General features: G+C 45.3%; 2 protein-coding genes across 2 annotated transcripts in view; both read left to right on the forward strand.

The window, feature by feature from the left end:
* Window positions 1–22,270, forward strand: part of LOC147267388 (uncharacterized) — a 373,440-nt gene that overhangs the window by 155,616 nt on the left and 195,554 nt on the right. The gene's annotated exons all lie outside the window — the stretch shown is intronic.
* Window positions 4,642–17,393, forward strand: LOC147267392 (uncharacterized). Its single transcript, XM_086198249.1, has 11 exons — window positions 4,642–4,683; window positions 5,725–6,202; window positions 6,313–6,416; window positions 6,495–6,767; window positions 6,887–6,980; window positions 7,092–7,159; window positions 7,273–7,488; window positions 7,600–7,734; window positions 7,816–7,884; window positions 7,996–8,061; window positions 8,173–17,393. Exons 2-11 carry the CDS (start codon window positions 6,100–6,102, stop codon window positions 16,333–16,335), a joined length of 9,291 nt encoding a protein of 3,096 aa, XP_086054375.1. The 5' UTR covers window positions 4,642–4,683; window positions 5,725–6,099; the 3' UTR covers window positions 16,336–17,393.

The raw sequence follows: 22,270 nt of genomic DNA on the forward strand, positions 1-22,270 counted from the left end.
ATTGAAACCAATGGTGGCAAAAATTATATCTGAAATTGCTGCGTTTTATTATTATTATTATTATTATTATTATTATTCTTTCTTTCTTCCGCGACATCTTAAACGCTTAATTTGACCCCCTGAACATGCATGAAATTCGCTGAAATTTGGCACGCACGTCTGGTCCGGCGAAAAATTCGATATTTAAAAAAAAAAATCTGGAAAAACTCAATAGCGCCACCTACAGAACTACAAAAGTAAAAAAAAAATAGAATCGTTATAACTGCTTGCACGAATGTCCCACAGACATGGGACCAAGACCGTTGGACTCGTCTCATTAAGGCGAAAATTTCATACGCTCTGACCTCTCACCTATCTGCAACAGAATGTCCACAAATTGGACAAAACTGTCAAAATGAGGACTTTTGCTCCTCCCCGAACAAAATCTATCTCCTCCTAAACCGTAAATGGCATCGCTTCCAAACTTTCACACATTACTCTCCCAACTATGATGATTAAAAGTTGAGAAAAAAATTTATATAAGTTGCTCGGTTTGGATTTTATAAGCCGTCAAAGTCGGGGAGACACGTTTTACGTTTTAATGGAAGTCAATGGGGAGGCCGTGTCCTCTCATGGTACATACTCTCGAACAAACGCTTGTCACGTCTACACTGAAACTCTCACAGCTTCACAAAACACACCACTGGATTCCTCAGAAAAATCCCTACAAAAATATGGGATTACATTGCACTTTGAAGCAACATATGCAGAGTTATTTGACTTTCACACACTGAAAATGTGCATTTTTCAGCTGCTCTCCACTCTAGCACAGATGGCAGAGATTTGTTTACTGTAGTCATGGAAACCACAATTGGAGCTTCTCTGCCCTCATGTACATATTCTCAAACAAACACTTGTAGCTTCTAAACTAAAAGACTCACACCTTCAAAAAGCACACCATTGAATTCCTGAGAAAAAACTCTACGCACTGATGTCTTTACATTACACTTTTGACCAACATATGCAGAGTTATGACTGTGTTTCACAGTTAAACTGCCAAATCCTCCTCTGCTCTCCACTCTGACACAGATGGCAGAGAGCGAGCAGAGAAGGGAGGGGCTCTTAAAGGGCCGGCTCTCAACTCTGCACTCGCACTGTGCAGCGAACTGAGGCTCGTATCTCCTAAACTACAAGGCCTAGGGATTTGCCGATTACACCGTTGGATTCGGGCCGGCGATCCGGCCGCGGTTAGGCGGGGGCTCAGGCCCTAACAACGCTGCTTGCAGCTTTAATTCTTTCTTTCTTCCGTCGCCACTTTGACGCTTAATTTGACCCCCTGAACATGCATGAAATTCGCTGAATTTTTGCACGCACCTCCGGTCTGGCGAAAAATTTTATATTAAAAAAAAAAATTTCGCAAAAACTCAATAGCGCCACCTTGGGAGCCAAAAAACTCGCAAAAAATTTGGAGCGCTATAACTGCTTGCACGAATGTCCCACAGACATGGGACCAACACCGTTGCACTCGTCTCATCAAGACGAAAATTTCATACGCTCTGACCTCTCACCTATCTACAACACAATGTCCACAAATTGGACAAAACTGTCAAAATGAGGACTTTTGCTCCTCCCCGAACAAAATCTATCTCCTCCTAAACCGTAAATGGCATCGCTTCCAAACTTTCACACATTACTCTCCCAACTGTGCTCTTCAAAAATCTTTAAAGGATAATATACTACGCGCTCGGTTCCCATTTTATAAGCCGTCAAAGTCGGGGAGACACGTTTTACGTTACAATGGAAGTCAATGGGGAGGCTGTGTCCTCTCATGGTACATACTCTCAAACAAATGCTTCTCACGTCTACACTGAAACTCTCACAGCTTCACAAAACACACCACTGGATTCCTCAGAAAAATCCCTACAAAAATATGGGGTTACATTGCACTTTGAAGCAACATATGCAGAGTTATTTGACTTTCACACACTGAAAATGTGGATTTTTCAGCTGCTCTCCACTCTAGCACAGATGGCAGAGATTTGTTTACTGTAGTCATGGAAACCACAATTGGAGGGTCTCTGCCCTCATGTACATACTCTCAAACAAACACTTGTAGCTTCTAAACTGAAACACTCACACCTTCAGAAAACACACCATTGAATTCCTGAGAAAAAACTCTACGCACTGATGTCTTTACTTTCAACTTTGGACCCACATATGCTGAGTTATGACTGGTTTTCACAGTAAAACTGCCAAATCCTCCTCTGCTCTCCACTCTGACACAGATGGCACAGAGCGAGCAGAGAAGGGAGGGGCTCTTAAAGGGCCGGCTCTCAGCTCTGCACTCGCACTGTGCAGCGAACTGAGGCTTGTATCTCCTAAACTACAAGGCCTAGGGATTTGTCGATTACACCGTTGGATTCGGGCCGGTGATCCGGCCGCGGTTAGGCGGGGGCTCAGGCCCTAACAACGCTGCTTGCAGCTTTAATTAGGGCCTGAGCCAGAAGGTACTTCTGGGCGAAGACCCTATTATGTTTCGAAGTCAGAGAGACACGAAGTCAGCGCTAAAAGCAGTAAAAAAACACACTTAGGAGCATCACAGGCCTCTAAAAACATCACAGGGGGGTCCGGGGGGGGACAGGGGGGTGAGGTCCCCCATTGAAACCAATGGTGGCAAAATTATATCTGAAATTGCTTCGTTTTTTGGGTTATTATTAGGGCCTGAGCCAGAAGGTACTTCTGGGCGAAGACCCTATTATGTTTCGAAGTCAGAGAGACACGAAGTCAGCGCTAAAAGCAGTAAAAACACACACTTAGGAGCATCACAGGCCTCTAAAAACATCACAGGGGGGTCCGGGGGGGGACAGGGGGGTGAGGTCCCCCATTGAAACCAATGGTGGCAAAAATTATATCTGAAATTGCTGCGTTTTAATATTATTATTATTATTATTATTCTTTCTTTCTTCTCCCGCCACTTTGACGCTTAATTTGACCCCCTGAACATGCATGAAATTCGATGAAATTTGGCACGCACATCCGGTCCGGCAAAAAATTCGATATTTAAAAAAAAAAATTTGCAAAAACTGTATAGCGCCACCTAGGGAGCCAAAAAACCACATCACAACAATCGGAGTGCTATAACTTCTTGCACAAATGTCCCACAGACATGGGACCAACACTGTTGGACTCGTCTCATCAAGACGAAAATTTCATACGCTCTGACCTCTCACCTATCTACAACAGAATGTCCACAAATTGGACAAAACTGTCAAAAAAGGACTTTTTTTACTCCCCAAACAAAATCGATCTAGTCCTCGGGCATTAATTGTATCGCTTCCAAACTTTCACACCTCAATCACACAACTGTGCTCTTCACAAATCTTCAAAGGTTTTTATATGAATCGCTCAGATTCCGTTTTATAAGCCGTCAAAGTCGGGGAGACACGTTTTACGTTACAATTGAAGTCAATAGGGAGGCCGTGTCCTCTCATGGTACATACTCTCGAACAAATGCTTCTCACGTCTACACTGAAACTCACACAGCTTCAAAAAACACACCACTGGATTCCTCAGAAAAATCCCTACAAAAATATGGGATTACATTGCACTTTGAAGCAACATATGCAGAGTTACATGACTTTCACACACTGAAAATGTGGATTTTTCAGCTGCTCTCCACTCCTGCACAGATGGCAGAGATTTGTTTACTGTAGTCATGGAAACCACAATTGGAGCTTCTCTGCCCTCATGTACATACTCTCAAACAAACACTTGTTGCTTCTAAATTAAAACACTCACACATTCAAAAAGCACACCATTGAATTCCTGAGAAAAAACTCTACGCACTGATGTTTTTACATTCAACTTTTGACCAACATATGCTGAGTTATGACTGTGTTTCACAGTTAAACTGCCAAAATCCTCCTCTGCTCTCCACTCTGACACATGGCAGAGACCAGCGCTGTAGCTGCACCTCCGTCACAGCAACATATGTCAACTCAGACAGGATACAGTGAGGCTACCTCTTGCAACCCCATGCTCTCAAACACAAATACACATCACACTGCTTCATCACATCCATCTAAGCAGGGTATTAAATTGCACTTTTAAGGAATATATGCAGAGTTATTTGCTTTTCACACACTAAAAACGTCCAAATCCTACTCTGCTCTCCACACTAAAACACATGGCAGACACTCATTGGCAGTTCTCATGGAAAGGGGGGAGCATATCTTCCCTCATGGTACATACTCTCAAAAATACGCTTACAACATTTTAAATACAACCCCCACACCTTTATAAAGCACACCATTGTATTTCTGATGAAAAACTCTCCAAAAATATGGTCTTTCATTCCACTTTTGACCAACATATGCAGAGTTATGACTTTGTTTGTCAGTAAAACTGCCAAATCCTCCTCTGCTCTCCACTCTGACACAGACGACAGAGAGAGAGCAGAGAAGGGAGGGGCTCTCACACCCTAGCAACAAGGCTCTGTGAAGTCTCAGCTCTCTCCTCAATGGTCAGATCTGACAGCTCTCTACCAATCAGTTGCTGTGCTACAATGCACTTCATGACGTGTCATCATGCCACCTCTCTGCCAATCAGTTGCTGTGCCTCAGAGCACTCGGTGACGTCTCCTCATACGAGCTCATAAAAGCTGAGGGCTGCGGTCACCATTTTCTCTTGCTCTCTCGGCTGGAGGTAAGTGAAGTCTTCTTTGTTGCATGACTTATTATTAGCTTCAGCCATGTTACCATTAATTCTGTATTTTCATTTGGTTATTCGACACTATTTCCACTACTTACATGTGCTCCGTTAAAACAGTAATGTTATCATGCACTTACAACCCCTATATCCGCTGTCTTAAGGCTACAAAGAAACTAGCTGCTCCTCGCCCATTTCGCATCACCGGGACTCGGCCGCTAGCTCGTCGTCGGCCATTTAGCATCACCGCGACTGGGCCGCTAGCTCCTCGTTGGCCATTTAGCATCACCGCGACTGGGCCGCTAGCTCCTCCTCGGCCATTTAGCAACACCGCGACTCGGCCGCTAGCTCCTCGTCGGCCATTTAGCAACACCGCGACTCGGCCGCTAGCTCCTCCTCGGCCATTTAGCAACACCGCGACTCGGCCGCTAGCTCCTCGTCGGCCATTTAGCAACACCGCGACTCGGCCGCTAGCTCCTCGTCGGCCATTTAGCAACACCGCGACTCGGCCGCTAGCTCCTCGTCGGCCATTTAGCAACACCGCGACTCGGCCGCTAGCTCCTCGTTGGCCATTTAGCAACACCGCGACTCCGCCGCTAGCTCCTCCTCGGCCATTTAGCAACACCGCGACTCATAGCTACATCCTTGTTGGCCATTTACATATTTTTTTTCCTATATGTATATCTGGTTGTTTGTATTTTTATCGGTCTGTATGTACGTGTGTGTATGTATGTATGTCCGTATGTATATGTGTGTATGTGTATGTTCTACAATTTCATTTACCTGACGCTTTTTTCCAAAGCGTCATAGAATACAAGCAGGATGTTTATATTTGTATATGTGTACTTGTGTGTATATATGTATGTGTATATATGTGCCTACAAATGTGTGTATACATATTTGTATTGCACATCTTTTCTATATCTACATCTTATTTCTACTTTTAATACTTTACAGTATGTATGACAACATATATTACTCACTATTACATTATTGCTATAATTATATTCTAACAACACCTTCATCTTTACTTTACAGATCCTTACTTGTCCCTTGCTGCTCTGCTGCTTTGTCCTTCATCTTCAACAACTCTTCTTCAGGAAACCTCTCATTTGAATAATCCACACATACACACAGTTACATACTTTTCTAAAACACATAACTTTTGTCTAATTTACCACTTTTGCATTGGTACACACACACACACACACACACACACACTCACTCACTCACTCACTCATTTACTCTACATTTACTGGTTGCTCATCTCCCACAACCAAGGTAAGTTGCACTTCTTCTTTAATTCACCCACTTCTGAAGATCACGTCCCTCCTGTTTGTGAGTACAACTACCATTCTATACCTGTGCACTTTGTCTGTGAATGCTTACTTAATGCACACTTCTCTTCTGTAGATGCCCCGTTCCAAGTCCCACCGGCTTGCCCAGGCGGCCAAGCGGAGGATGGCGGAGAAGCAGCCTTGGACCCCTGGGCCACCTGTCCCCGAGTTTGTCGCTCGTATGTATTAACTGGTCTTGAACAACCCCACTCCTGCCACTCTAAAATGTGCTACAAAAAATACATGTCTTCCATTGCCTCGCATTCTTACATCATCTCCATCCTAACAGGGCGCGGTACCGGACGCCGCCATCGTGTGCGGAGATGGCAAACTTCACTCTACACCAACCACTCCGTGAAGTTAGTCACTCCTGCTCAGACCCCTGGCCAGAAGGTACCAATATTTCTCATTCTACATCATTGCATACATCTCATGCTTGCTGTGTGTTCTAAACATGTGCTTCTGTGACAGATGGTGTTTGTCCTCGGAGACTCCCACCTGCGCGCCATCGTCGACGGGTTCGTGAGTATGCCGCAGGGTTCTCTCACTTTTGGCTTCTTATCCATTCCAGGTGGAGCCGCCTCTGACCTCAGGACCGAGGTCATGCACGCTACCCTCCCCTGGACCCCGGATTTGGTGTGCGTGGGGGCCCCCAGCAACAACCTCACAGCCAGCAGGACTGTTGGTGAGGCAGCGTTGGACTTCCGTGCTCTCCTGACCACTGTCAGCAGCCTCTGGCCGACGGTGAGCTTCTGTTTGTTATATACTGTTGCTATTATGTCTTCCCTCCTACACAGTCACACTTTTTAGTTCTGTCATTGTTTACAGTCATAAATGACATTTGTTTCCTTTCACCCTTCAAGGTGTTAGTGATGGATTTCCCTCCACGCTTAACCATCGATCCGGCCTTGCAGGACCTGCTACGTCAGGAATACCGCCGTGTCACAGCGCGCATGGGTATGTCACTCATCACGTCTCCTTGTTACGTCACATTCATATTTTGACGTTTTATTATTTAATGCACATTACACCATTACCATAGATATTTATGCCGTCCACATCTTCCAGGTATCCCATACGTGTCTATGGCGGAGCACCTCCCAGTCCATCGGTTGGAGCTGTGGTGCCACGACGGTGTAAGTACAGCATAATGTCATCCCTTACATATGTTAAATGCTCTACCTTCCCTCTTGTTCCATGCTATGTTACCCGACGCCATTAAAGTCTACTTTGTTTTTATGTCTTTCAGGTTCACCTCAGCGACTCCGATGGCATGCCGGTTGTGGTGGATCTGCTGTGGAACGCCGCGGTCCGTCAGCTCGCCCCCCCTCCACCACAGCCCACCGTGTCACCCCGCACATCGCCACGTGTCAGGGTGTCTCCCAGGGTGATCGTGACGGGACACGTTCCTGTGCCTCGTCGTCGTGACCCCCGGGAGTGGACCGTCGTTGGACGGGCATGCATGGTAATGTATTTCACCACTACATGATCCAAATGCACATTTCTTAAACGCTTCTGTCACATGAACAACATCTAACATATGTCCTCTTTCCCCTCTTTGCTTTGTGTTTGAAAGACTGGTACACCTCCGGCCCGACAGTCTCCCATCCCGTCCAACCCGGTGTGGTTCAGCAGTGACATGCTGGATGCCATGGAGAAGGTTTCACCTTCTTCTGGCTCCGGCTGCACTGCTGTTCCACCAGCTGGCCAGGTAACTATACCACTCATTACATGTACTGTTTCAAGCCTACATGCATATCAGATGTTCTGAAAAAAATTCTCTTTCCTTCAGCCTTCCCCTGGGCACGGGAAGCGCCAGCGCCGACGTGTTGCCTCAAAGCCCAAAGGAGGAAAGCGACAGGTTGGTGTTTGGATCTTTTCTTCCAATAACTGCAATATAACTTATACCTGCATTTTTACTTAAACCTATAAATCCACTTCTTTTGTACTTACTCTCCTTCTCTTTATGTAGGTGCTGGCAACACCACCTGCCCGTCTGAACGTGTCCGCCTCCAAGCCCCGTCCAGCAGCGCAGCAGGTTAGCCTTGCTTTAATTACATACAGTTTACTTCTTGTGGCTCATTCAAATCACCAACATTTCCTCTCCTACTTCATTCACATTTAACATTCTCTTTTCATCTTCTATCAGGTGGAGGTGGCAGCCAAGGTGTGCCTGGAGGAGTCTGCGGTGCCACTGACTGCTGCCGTGGTGCCTGAGGGTCCCAGGACGGAGGTTGCCGCAGCTCGCCCTGCCTTGCTGACGGAATCAACTGTCCAGGAACCAACGCAGACCACGCACACCAAAGCTAAGTCTGACTTCATTACGTTGCATGATGTTAAAGTGGCAAATGCAGATTCCAACAGCAATGATGTGGCACTGGTAGCTCCGAATAGTAGAGGGATTAGGCTACTTAAACGTGTGAAGGGCTCATTTCATCAGGGACATGAGCAGTTCAGATACGGAGGACTACAGTGTATGGCTATTGCTTTGGTCAGCTTAGCCAAACACACACTTAGCAGTGTGTTCTCCTGGATACGGTGTGATCTGGATCGCATCTTGTTTGAAGGTGATGAGTTATACACCTTCTTGCGTGACAGTGGCTCATTTAGACATCCCTCAAATCTGCTATCTGTTCCTGATCTGCCACATCAGTTGGAAGTTGATGGACAGATATGCAGCTTCCATTTTGGGGATGTACTGTTAGGTGAAGTTGGTGTGACTGAAGGGGAGCTGGTTGACTTTGGTGTCTTTATCAGTCTGCGTGATGGACTGGCCAGGATCTTCAGTCAGTACAGCACATGTCTTATGACACTGTGTGGCAACACCACTTCCATCATCCATCAGGATGGACAGTTTGCTGTTGTTGACAGTCACTCACGTAATTATAGTGGCTTGTCACATTGCCGTGGTACGAGTGTGGTTCTACATTTTGCTTGCATTGATGACCTCCACCACTACATCTGCTGTTTGGCTGAGAGTCTCAGTTCAAACCAGAAACTTTTTGAACTGTGTGGTGTTCTTGTGATTCCGAGTGTAAATCCAGTTCCGTCTGGTGTGTCTGCAGACAGTTGTACGATTGAATCCAGAACGACAACACAGCCTACTTTTACTGAGCAAATGGTACATGATGGCTCTGTGCACATATCTGAGGATGTTAATTGTGTAGCTGCACATCTGGAAATGTCTCACATTGCTGACCAGACATCGTCCCGTTTTGTCAGTACTGCGTCACAGGAAGAACCACATCGTAGCCATGGCATAAAACGCAACATTTCTCCTGACACCTACGTGTCAAATAAATTACAAAGACTTGATGACAGTACACTTGATAGAGACATAGAAATGATTGAAGCTGTCAGAAATGGTGCGCTGATGTTTTGTCCTCTTGGTGTTGATACTTGTAAATCTTTATGTCAAAAGTTAAATGTTGATTTTGACAAGGTCAATCCTCCACTCTCCACAGAAGTTGGATTGATCGGTCCTCCATGTAAGAATGAGAGGATCGTTGCTGATGGGAACTGCTTCTTCAGAGCCATCTCGCAGGAAGTGAGTGGCTCTCAGAAGCACCATCGCAAGATTAGATCAGGTGTTTGTAAAGAGCTGGAGAGAAATGCTCAGAAATATGTCTCTCTTTTGAGAGAACAGTATTCCTCTGTGTCACAGTACCTCCAGCAGTCCAGGATGAAATATGTAAACACTTGGGCCACTGAGGTGGAGATACAGGTCACAGCAGATTGGTTGGAAGTTAGTGTTTGTACTTTTATTCATGGACGTTGGATTCAGTATAGCAGTGCTGGTGCCCATTTCTCCCCACAGTGCATTTATGTAGAGAACATCCTGGACAGGCATTTTGAGAATGTGGTCTGTGTGTTTAAGCCTAGACAACAGACGTGTTATGGTTGTTGTAAACTTGTGGATGTGCCAACTTACACCTTGAGGACTACAATGAAGGATGTTGACATTGAATCTACAGAATGTAACTTCCCATTTGTAGTTTCTGACAAGGGTCTTGACACCGATAACATTGTGCAAAATGTTAGTCAGGGAAAAGTTAATGTTACCTCTCGGAGATCACAATATTTGATGCAAAAGAAAAGGAAACACGAAAAATTAAATATGTTGCTCACTAAACAAAATGCCTTGAAACATAGACAAACATATTCTGAAAATGCAATCTGTCGGGAAAGGAAAAAATTAACAAGTCATATTAAATATCACATGCAATTGGCACATAAACAACGTGTCAAAGAAATTAGTAAAGCAAGGAGTAAGAAAAGTTACCAGCAAAACATCCAGCACAGAGAGGCAGTTAAGGAAAAAAGCAAAGCTGCCAGTATGTTGAAATATAGACTAGACGTTGAGCACCGACATCGCGTTAAATCAACTAGTGTAGCAAAATATAAACATAATATCCACCATAGACAGCAACTTAAAGCCAGCAGTATCATTAAATACAGACAAAATGTCAAACACAGACAGAGAGTTAGAGCCGCAAGTATCATCAAGTACAGACAAAACATTTTGCATAGACAGAGAGTTAGAGCCGCAAGTATCATCAAGTACAGACAAAACATTTTGCATAGACAGAGAGTTAGAGCCGCAAGTATCATCAAGTACAGAGAAAACATTTTGCATAGACAGAGAGTTAGAGCCGCAAGTATCATCAAGTACAGAGAAAACATTTTGCATAGACAGAGAGTTAGAGCCGCAAGTATCATCAAGTACAGACAAAACATTTTGCATAAACAAAAAGTTAGAGGTGCAAATAAACAAATTCGCCAAAAGTATCGTGACGATTGTGATTTTAAGCAAAAAGTGATAGCGACCGCTCAATTAAGTAGGAAAAGCGCATATGAAAAGTGTCAAGACTTCAACTTTGTCATGGAACGATTCTTGGAGAAGGTTAGAGACGGCCCTGAGTTCATTTGTTGTGTCTGTCATCGGTTGTTGTTCAGAACTCAGGTGCTGGGTTGTAGTTACGAAATGTACGCTGGAAATTCTGCTAGAGTTGCGGTTGCTAACCGATGCATAAGTGACACGTATTTGCATAGGTGTGGTAGTGATTGTGTTGTGCCTTGTGGGTTGGCAGCTTGTAGAGGGGAACTTTGGATCTGCCATACGTGTCACAGTAAGATTTCAAAGGGGCAGATTCCAGCTGAGTGTTGGGTCAACAACCTGACACCAGATCCCATTCCGCCGGAACTGGGATGCTTAAATAGCTTGGAGCAACACTTGATTGCACTGCATATTCCGTTCATGAAACTGTTGGCATTGCCCAAAGGGGGGCAGAACGGAGTACATGGGCCGGTAACATGCGTTCCGGCCAATGTCGTGCAGACAACCAATGTGTTGCCTAGGACTAGCGTGGAAGGGTCCATGATGCAGGTCAAACTTAAACGCAAGTTGACCTACAAAGGCCATTATCGATATCAGTTTGTCGATAGTACACGAGTAAGACAGGCGCTGCACTTTTTAAAAAGGAATAATCCTTTCTACAAGGACATTGACTTCAATGAGGATTGGGTCAATGACTTTTGTCGCCAGGACGATGGCGAGACTGAGGAGGTTCAGTCTGACGGTGAGGACGGAGCTGTCGTAGATGGGGCAGAGTCTTGTGAGCAGAAGCAGGTCGTTTCAGAGGGTGCGGTGACAGCTCCGTCAGGTGGTCAAGACGACGTGATAGATGATTCAACAGAAATAATTCAAGATGAACTGTTGCATGACAGACAGCAGCACTGCATGTTTCAGGACACTTGTCTTATGCCTGTTGATATTGGTCAGGAAGCATTAGACCAGTATTTCGAGGACATAATCAACGTGGCGCCTGCGGAAGGGAATAGTCCAGTTAGGCTGCTTTCTGACCAGACGAACGAGGCCAAGTGTTTCCCCGTCTTGTTTCCTCTGGGTAGGAAAACATTTCACGACGGGCGCTCGCAAGCGTTGACTCTGACGCGGTACTTCAACAACCGGATTATGCATGCGGATGGCCGCTATTCCGGCAACGTTGAGTACATTTTTTTCAGTCAGTACATGTCTGAGACTGAGCAAGTGTCCTCCAAAGTTTCCGTGGCAGGGCGTAAGGGTAGGGCAGGTCACAAGTCCCAGAAGGTTAGCGCAGCGATGCTGATGAACGAGGACACTTTGAAGCAGATGTTGCAGGTCGACGAGGGCTTCAGATTTCTGAAGCCCATTCGAGGAACGCCTGCCTTTTGGCAGTCGGTTCAGAAGGACCTGTTAGCATGCGTCCGTCAGTTGGGGATTCCGACGTGGTTCTGTTCGTTTTCGTCTGCTGATCTGCGCTGGCAGAATCTCCTGACCAGTATCCTGAAGCAGGAGGGCAGAACGCAGACGGTAGAGGATTTGGAGTGGGCAGACAGGTGCGAGCTGTTGCGGAGGAACCCCGTGACAGCCGCGAGGATGTTTGATTACAGGTGGCATTGCTTTTTGAATGAGGTTCTCAAGTCTCCTTCACAACCGATTGGCAAAATCACAGATTACTTTTATAGGGTAGAATTTCAGCAGCGCGGCTCCCCTCATGTCCACTGTCTGTTTTGGATTGAGGGGGCTCCCCAAATTGATAAGAACACAGATGAGGAGGTGGTGGCATTTATTGACCAATATGTCACCTGCGACTTAAACCCTGACGATGACACGTTATCGGCTATCGTGGCATCGGTTCAAGCCCACTCAAGGCGACACACAAAATCCTGTTTGAAACACGGAACGTGTCGCTTCCATTTCCCAAAAGTTGTTTCGGCACGAACTTTTGTTTGTAAAACGGAAATTAAAACCTGTACCTGTGATCCGAAGGCCAGAGAGAATCCTCAGTCAACAAGCGTGCCGGTCTGTAATTGTTTTCAAGACACGAATCCCATTAATAAGGAGACGGCACACGCCATTTTGAAAGCCGTGAAGAAGGCTGTTAAAAAAGCGGACGCAGGAGAAGTGGCCTACGCTAGCGTGGACCACTTGTTCCAGACTCTGGGCATTAATCAGGAGATTTTTGAGCTGGCTTATAAGCGCCTGCACACAAAGACTAGGGTAGTCTATAAAAGAGGGGTAAAGGACGTCTGGGTGAACCAGTATAATAAGAAATTGTTGAAGTGCTGGAATGCTAACATGGACATTAGCTTTGTCACCGATGCCTATGCAGTAATCATTTATATCATTTCGTATATAACCAAAGCCGAGAGAGAAATTGGGCTTTTATTGGCCAACGCACAAAAAGAAGCATCCAAACAATCAAATCTCTCTGCTAGAGAGGCTTTGAAAAAATTAGGAAGTGTGTATTTGCACAACAGGGACGTTTGTGCCCAGGAGTCGGTGTACAGGCTAACGAACATGCATCTGAGGGAGTGTTCCAGGAAGGTTGTTTTTGTGCCAACAGGGGCAAATGTTGTTAGGATGAGTTTACCCCTCAGTGTGTTGAGGCAGAAAGCCGCTTGTGGTGACATGAGGTCAGAGGATATGTGGATGCCAAATATCGTAGATAGGTATAGGAGCAGGCCAGATGACCAGGTGTTCGAGGACATGTGTATGGCTACGTTTGCGTCTGAGTATCGTCTTCTCAGCAAGAATGAAAAGTCCAAGAACATGATTCAACTGAAGAATGGACTTGGCTTCATCTCGAGGAGAACGCGGTCTCAGTTCGCTGTTGTGCGCTACATGCGGTTTGATTTAGAAAAGCAAGAGGAAGCACACTATCAGAGTCTGCTTCAGATGTATCTCCATTACAGAATTGACGCAGATCTGAAACCTGAGGGGTTTCATCTGTTCAGTCAGTTCTATAAGGATGGAGAGGTTAGGTTCAGGGACGGTTCGTTGAAGCCGGTTCAAAGCGTCGTCGATGAGAACAGGGCCAGGTTTGAGGTCGATTGTCCTGAGTTGGATCACGCTGAGGAGATTGCTCAGCAAGGTCAGGTGGATGAGGATGTTTGGGGGGAGCTCTGTCCTGAGCTGGAAGCGGAACGCCTCGAGTGTTTAGAGGAGATGAAAGAGCAAAGGCAAGGCGAAAATGCTGATGAGCATTTGGCCGACGCCTTACAAAATGTTCCCGATTTGGCGGCTGCCAAACCAAAAACAGATGTGTTTTTGGAGAGGAACAGGAGCATTTTGCCCAGAAGTGACGGCTTGGCCTTAGTTAGGTCTCTGAACGAGACGCAAATGGCTGTCTTCAACAAAGTTAGACAGTGGTGTCTGCAGAAGGCCATGGGTAAGAACCCAGAGCCTCTGCATGTGTTTTTGACAGGCGGTGCAGGGACGGGGAAAAGTCACTTAATTAGGGCCATTCAGTACGAGGCCGGGAGACTGCTGGCAACACTTTGTCATCAACCAGATAGCATTTCGGTTCTGTTAATGGCCTCCACGGGCATAGCTGCATACACTTTAAATGCAGCAACAATTCATCACTCGCTGAGTATTGGCACACACTCCAGCTTGCCTTACACACCCTTGGGAGAAGACAAACTGAACTCTCTAAGGGCCACATTTAGAGACCTCCAAATTGTCATCATTGATGAGATTAGCATGGTTGATCACAATCTGTTGGCATACGTTCACGGCAGGTTGAGGCAGTTAAAACAGACCGGTGACTTTTCCCCATTCGGTAATGTTAGCGTCATAGCCGTCGGTGACTTCTACCAGTTGCCTCCCGTTAAAGGGAAGCCGCTGTACGCTGGTCAGGTTGGTGTGGACCTGTGGTGCCACTTTAGCGTGGTGGAGCTGACTACTGTCGTCAGACAGAAGGACAGCTCCTTTGCTGAGATGTTGAACAGGCTTCGGGTGCGTTCAAAGAAAACCCCCATGTTAGACGGCGACGTCCAAATTTTGAAATCGCGAGAGACAGGGGAAGATAGCTCGGCCTTGCATATTTTCACCACAAATGTGCAAGTGGAAGAATTTAATTTGAACCAGTTGTTCCGCACGTGCCCAGATTATGTTGAAATTGACGCTAAAGACTTTACGCCGAACCGCAAAACCGGCAAATTGGAACCTGGAATCATTAGCAAGGGGCAGGGCACGTGTTTGGAATCTAAATTGTGTTTGGCCAAAAACGCCAGAGTCATGCTCTGTCGTAACGTCGACGTCCAGGACGGTCTGGTCAATGGCGCGTGTGGCACTGTCACCTACATTGAATTTGGCCCCGACCCCACATTTCCTCTGAGAATTTACGTCAAGTTCGATGACGAAAACATTGGCAGACAGAGGAGGACAGAGCGTCCACACGCAGCAGTAGAATACAGGCATTCTACTGCTATTGAACCAGACAGGGAGAAGACCAGGAAGCGCGGTTGTGTGCGGGTGCAGTTTCCCCTCAGGCTAGCGTGGGCTTGTACAGTCCACAAAGTACAGGGGTTGACTGTAGACCAGGCTGTTGTGTGTTTAAAGAAGGTATTTGCACCTGGGCAGGCGTATGTAGCTCTCAGTCGTGTTAGGGCCTTGTCGGGACTGATCATCAAGGACTTTGAAGAAAAGGCCATTTACTGCAAGGACACCATTAAGGAGGCCATGGCTAGCATGCCTCCATTTTTGATTGAGCAGCCTTCATCAAATACACAGTTCGCGGTGTATTTGATGAACGTACAAAGTTTAAGTCGCCACCTGCTAGACTTGGTGTCCTGCACGCAGCATTTGCAGCTTAACTGCATTGCTGTCACAGAAACATGGCTCACTGCACAGTCCTCATTGGACTGTGTGCAAATTTCCGGCTACGATTTCCACAGTCGTCCTCGGTCTCTGTGTTACAGCGCCGCTGACCCCACATTCTCCAAATTCCAGCAGTTAGAACGCGGTGGCGTCGGCCTGTATAGTTTAGCCCATTCGGACGTCGACATTCTGCAGGTACCCGATTTCAATCTGGAGTGCTTGGTGTGCCTGCACAAAAAATTGAGCATTTCCCTGGCCGTCATTTACCGTCCACCAGCGTATCCAAATTTGCTGTTCAAAGGCAATGTGGGGAGGTTGCTTGACTGGTTAACTCCAACAAGTAACACTGTTGTAGTCATGGGAGACTTTAATGAGAATATTTTGAAAGGGTCATCAATTTGTAAATTTATGGAAGAAAAAGGGTTCACCCAACACGTGACACAAGAGACCACAGAAAAGGGGACGCTAATTGACCACGTTTACGTTAAAACGGCACAGTACGACGTGGAATGTGCAGTCTGGCCAGCCTACTTCAGCGATCACGAAGGGATCCTGTGTAGGTTTTCTGTTTCAGATGATCAGGGGGAGTTAGATGACCTCGCCAGTTTGTTTAGCTTGGATGACTTTGAGGATTTCCAGGGCGATTCTGACCACCAGGATGACTGAGTGTCAAAGCTACATGGCTGTCCCAGGTCAAATACTAGCCTCATGTCAGCTCAGTTGGCTCTGTGTGTGCTGGTAGGACTAGTTGACTCGGACCTGTTGTTGATAGGAAGCCTGGCATGACTGTTGGCATTTGTTAGAATAGAAAGTCCCACTCCACCTCTCTGTGCCCTTTTTAATCTTTTTAACTTTTTAACCTTTTTAACTTTGGCTATTTATTCTGTGCATGTCTTGACATGTACGGTTTTTAAGGTATTTATTCATGTATTTATTATTAACTTATTCCACTGTCACGCACTGCACTTACTGCAGTTTTGTAGTGACTATGAGTTGGGAGTTTAGCTCCACGAATCATGGTTCCACTGGTGCTGCGTGACAATCATGGGTCACAGCACGTTGTTGTAGTTGATATTTATAGTTGTTGTTGGTCATTTATAGTTGTTGTTGATATTTATAGTTGTTGTTGGTCATTTATAGTTGTTGTGAGTCACTGTCTGTCACATTATTGCTGTTGGTCTCTTATAAATGTTTTATAAATGTATTCTGTATGTATTTTTGCCTGTTGTCTCTCCTCTCAGCCCCCTCCCTCTTTGTCTCTCTCTCTCTCTGTATCTCCTCTTCTCCCACTGCCCCCGCCCCTCACCCCCAAGTCTATCTCCCCTCTCCACCCCAGCCCCATCTCTCTCCCTCTCCCTCTCAACCCCAACCGGTCCAGGCAGGTGGCCGCCCACTTTGAGCCTGGTTCTGCCTGAGGTTTCTTCCTGTAAAAGGGAGTTTTTCCTCACCACCGTCGCCAAGTGCTTGCTCATGTGGGAATGTTGGGTTTCTTTCACTAAACTTGTAAATAGTTTGTTCATTGAACCCCAACGGGGAGAAATTTCATTTAAGTTGTAAATTACTTTCATTAATTATGTTCACTGTATGTTCTAAAAGCATTTCTGTTTGACTTAAGATTTATAATTTACATTTTGTTACACATGCAGTGACTGTCTCTAATTGACCTTTTGTTCAAATTAATCAGTTAATAAATTCCCATGTTCACCACAGCTGATGTCTGTCTTTTATTGTCACAATAACAGTGTACATGGACAATGAATGTTGAACTTTCTAATCCACAGTCAAATGTCCTGTTTTCAATGCTGTATTTTGCCACATTCATGCTTGATGATATTCAGCAACTTAACTGGAAGAACCACAGTAAAGTGACAGCCAACAGGTAGCACAGACAATGATGAACACAAGGGTCAATATGAAGCTGTCACATCTGCAGTCACACTTTGGGTCCAACTGGAGCTTCTACCTCCTCAACTTCAACTCTCACCACTTTGATACCAACATGGATGGAGGAGCACTTCTCCATCACCCTGGGATTGATGATGTCATTCAACACCTTCACTAGGAGAAGCACATCAAACTTAGACAAAGGTAGGACAGAAGATGACAGGCAGACGGATCAATGCTGTCAGCTCAGCACTTGGAGTCACAACTGGAAAAGATGGTCTTACATTTTACTATTGGCCAACATATGGAGAGTTAATGACTGTTTTTAACAGTAAAACTGGCAGAATCCTCCTCTGCCCTTCAGTCTAATAAAGATAGTAGAGATTTGTTTACTGTAGTCATGGAAACCACAATTGGAGGGTCTCTGCCCTCATGTACACACTCTCAAACAAACACTTGTAGCTTCTAAACTAAAAGACTCACACCTTCAGAAAACACACCATTGAATTCCTGACAAAAAACTCTACGAACTGATGTCTTTACTTTCAACTTTTGACCAACATATGCTGAGTTATGACTGTGTTTCACAGTTAAACTGCCAAATCCTCCTCTGCTCTCCACTCTGACACAGATGGCAGAGAGCGAGCAGAGAAGGGAGGGGCTCTTAAAGGGCCGGCTCTCAGCTCTGCAGTCACGCTGTGCAGCGCACTGAGGCTCATATCTCCTAAACTACAAGGCCTAGGGATTTGCCGATTACACCGTTGGATTGGGGCCGGCGATCCGGCCGCGGTTAGGCGGGGGCTCAGGCCCTAACAACGCTGCTTGCAGCTTTAATTTTTCTTTCTTTCTTCCACGCCAAGTAAATCCTTTATTTGAACCCCTGAACATGCATGAAATTCGCTGAAATTTTGCACACACGTCCGGTCTGGCGAAAAATTTTATATTTTAAAAAAAAAATTCAAAAAAACTCAATAGCGCCACCTACAGAGCAAAAAAACTAAAAAAAAAATAGAATCATTATAACTGCTTCCACGAATGTCCCACACACACGGGACCAACACCGTCGCACTCGTCTCATCAAGACGAAAATTTCATATGCTCTGACCTCTCACCTATCTACAACACAATGTCCACAAATTGGACAAAACTGTCAAAATGAGGACTTTTGCTCCTCCCCGAACAAAATCTATCTCCTCCTAAACCGTAAATGGCACCGCTTCCAGACTTTCACACATTACTCTCCCAACTGTGCTGATTAAAAGTTGTTCAAGGTTAATATACTACGCGCTCGGTTTGGATTTTATAAGCCGTCAAAGTCGGGGAGACACGTTTCACGCTTACAATGGAAGTCAATGGGGTGGCCGTGTCCTCTCATGGTACAAACTCTCGAACAAATGCTTCTCACGTCTAAACTAAAACTCTCACAGCTTCACAAAACATACCAGTCGATTCCTCAGAAAAATCTCTACAAAAATATGGTATTATATCCCACTTCCAAGCAACATATGCGGAGTTATTTGCTTTTCACACACTAAAAATGTACACTTTTCGGTTGCTCTCCACTCTAGCACAGATGGCAGAGATTTGTTTACTGTAGTCATGGAAACCACAATTGGAGGGTCTCTGCCCTCATGTACATACTCTCAAACAAACACTTGTAGCTTTTAAACTAAAACACTCACACCTTCAGAAAACACACCATTCAATTCCTGAGAAAAAACTCTACGCACTGATGTCTTTACATTCAACTTTTGACCAACATATGCTGAGTTATGACAGTGTTTCACAGTTAAACTGCCAAATCCTCCTCTGCTCTCCCCTCTGACACAGATGGCAGAGAGCGAGCAGAGAAGGGAGGGGCTCTTAAAGGGCCGGCTCTCAACTCTGCACTCACACTGTGCAGCGAACTGAGGCTCGTATCTCCTAAACTACAAGGCCTAGGGATTTGCCGATTACACCGTTGGATTCGGGCCGGCGATCCGGCCGCGGTTAGGCGGGGGCTCAGGCCCTAACAACGCTGCTTGCAGCTTTAATTAGGGCCTGAGCCAGAAGGTACTTCTGGGCGAAGACCCTATTATGTTTCGAAGTCAGAGAGACACGAAGTCAGCGCTAAAAGCAGTAAAAACACACACTTAGGAGCATCACAGGCCTCTAAAAACATCACAGGGGGGTCCGGGGGGGGACAGGGGGGTGAGGTCTCCCATTGAAAACAATGGTGGCAAAATTATATCTGAAATTGCTAAGTTTTTTTATTATTATTATTATTATTATTATTATTATTCTTTCTTTTTCCGCCGCCAATAAATCGCATTATTTCACCCCCTAGACATGCATGAAATTCGCTGAAATTTGGCACGCACGTCCGGTCTGGCAAAAATTTCGATATTCTGAAGAAAAAATTCGGCAAAACTCTATAGCGCCACCTACAGAGCAAAAAAACACCCAAAAAAATAGAATCATTATAACTGCTTGCACGAATGTCCCACAGACACGGGACCAACACCGTTGCACTCGTCTCATAAAGACGAACAATTCATACACTCTGACCTCTCACCTATCTACAACACAATGTTCACAAATTGGACAAAACTGTCAAAATGAGGACTTTTTTTACTCCCGAACAAAATCTATCTCCTCCTAAACCGTAAATGGCACCGCTTCCAAACTTTCACACATTACTCTCCCAAATGTGGTGATTAAAAGTTCAGAAAGAATTTTATATGAATCGCTCGGTTTGGATGTTGTAAGCCGTCAAAGTCGGGGAGACACATTTCACGCTTACAATGGAAGTCAATGGGGTGGCCGTGTCCTCTCATTGTACATACTCTCGAACAAACGCTTGTCACGTCTACACTGAAACTCTCACAGCTTCACAAAACACACCACTGGATTCCTCAGAAAAATCTCTACAAAAATATGGAATTATATTTCACTTCCAAGCAAGAAATGCAGAGTTATTTGCTTTTCACACACTAAAAATGTACACTTTTTAGCTGCTCTCAACTCAGGCACAGATGGCAGAGATTTGTTTACTGTAGTCATGGAAACCACAATTGCAGCTTCTCTGCCCTCATGTACATACTCTCAAACAAACACTTGTAGCTTCTAAACTAAAACACTCACACCTTCAAAAAGCACACCATTGAATTCCTGACAAAAAACTCTACGCACTGATGTCTTTACATTCCACTTTTGACCAACATATGCTGAGTTATGACTGTGTTTGTCAGTAAAACTGCCAAATCCTCCTCTGCTCTCCACTCTGACACAGATGGCAGAGAGCGAGCAGAGAAGGGAGGGGCTCTTAAAGGGCCGGCTCTCAGCTCTGCACTCGCACTGTGCAGCGAACTGAGGCTCGTATCTCCTAAACTACAAGGCCTAGGGATTTGCCGATTACACCGTTGGATTCGGGCCGGTGTCAAGGACGCGGCCGTAGGCCGCGCGGGGGCTCAGGCCCTAACAACGCTGCTTGCAGCTTTAATTAGGGCCTGAGCCAGAAGGTACTTCTGGGCGAAGACCCTATTATGTTTCGAAGTCAGAGAGACACGAAGTCAGCGCTAAAAGCAGTAAAAACACACACTTAGGAGCATCACAGGCCTCTAAAAACATCACAGGGGGGTCCGGGGGGGGACGGGGGGTGAGGTCCCCCATTGAAACCAATGGTGGCAAAAATTATATCTGAAATTGCTTCGTTTTTTTATTATTATTATTCTTTATTTTTCCGCCGCCAATAAATCGCATAATTGCACCCCCTAGACATGCATGAAATTCGCTGAAATTTGGCACGCACATCCGGTCTGGCGAAAATTTCAATTTTCTGAAAAAAAAATTTGGCAAAACTCTATAGCGCCACCTACAGAGCAAAAAAACTAAAAAAAAAATAGAATCATTATAACTGCTTGCACGAATGTCCCACAGACACGGGACCAACACCGTTGCACTCGTCTCATCAAGACGAACAATTCATACACTCTGACCTCTCACCTATCTACAACACAATGTCCACAAATTGGACAAAACTGTCAAAAAAAGGAATTTTTTAATCCCCGAACAAAATCTATCTCCTCCTAAACCGTAAATGGCATCGCTTCCAAACTTTCACACATTACTCTCCCAACTGTGCTGATTAAAAGTTCAGTAAGAATAATATACTACGCGCTCGGTTTGGATTTTATAAGCCGTCAAAGTCGGGGAGACACGTTTCACGCTTACAATGGAAGTCAATGGGGTGGCCGTGTCCTCTCATGGTACATACTCTCGAACAAACGCTTGTCACGTCTACACTGAAACTCTCACAGCTTCACAAAACACACCACTGGATTCCTCAGAAAAATCTCTACAAAAATATGGAATTATATTCCACTTCCAAGCAACAAATGCAGAGTTATTTACTTTTCACACACTAAAAATGTGCATTTTTTAGCTGCTCTCCACTCCTGCACAGATGGCAGAGATTTGTTTACTGTAGTCATGGAAACCACAATTGGAGGGTCTCTGCCCTCATGTACATACTCTCAAACAAACACTTGTAGCTTCTAAACTAAAACACTCACACCTTCAGAAAACACACCATTGAATTCCTGAGAAAAAACTCTACGCACTGATGTCTTTACTTTCAACTTTTGACCAACATATGCAGAGTTATGACTGTGTTTGTCAGTTAAACTGCCAAATCCTCCTCTGCTCTCCACTCTGACACAGATGGCAGAGAGCGAGC

The sequence above is a fragment of the Aulostomus chinensis genome, chromosome 3 (genome assembly GCF_037954235.1).
Source record: "Aulostomus chinensis isolate RoL2024-O1b breed Wild chromosome 3, RoL_Achi_v1.0, whole genome shotgun sequence".
NCBI lineage: Eukaryota > Metazoa > Chordata > Actinopteri > Syngnathiformes > Aulostomidae > Aulostomus > Aulostomus chinensis.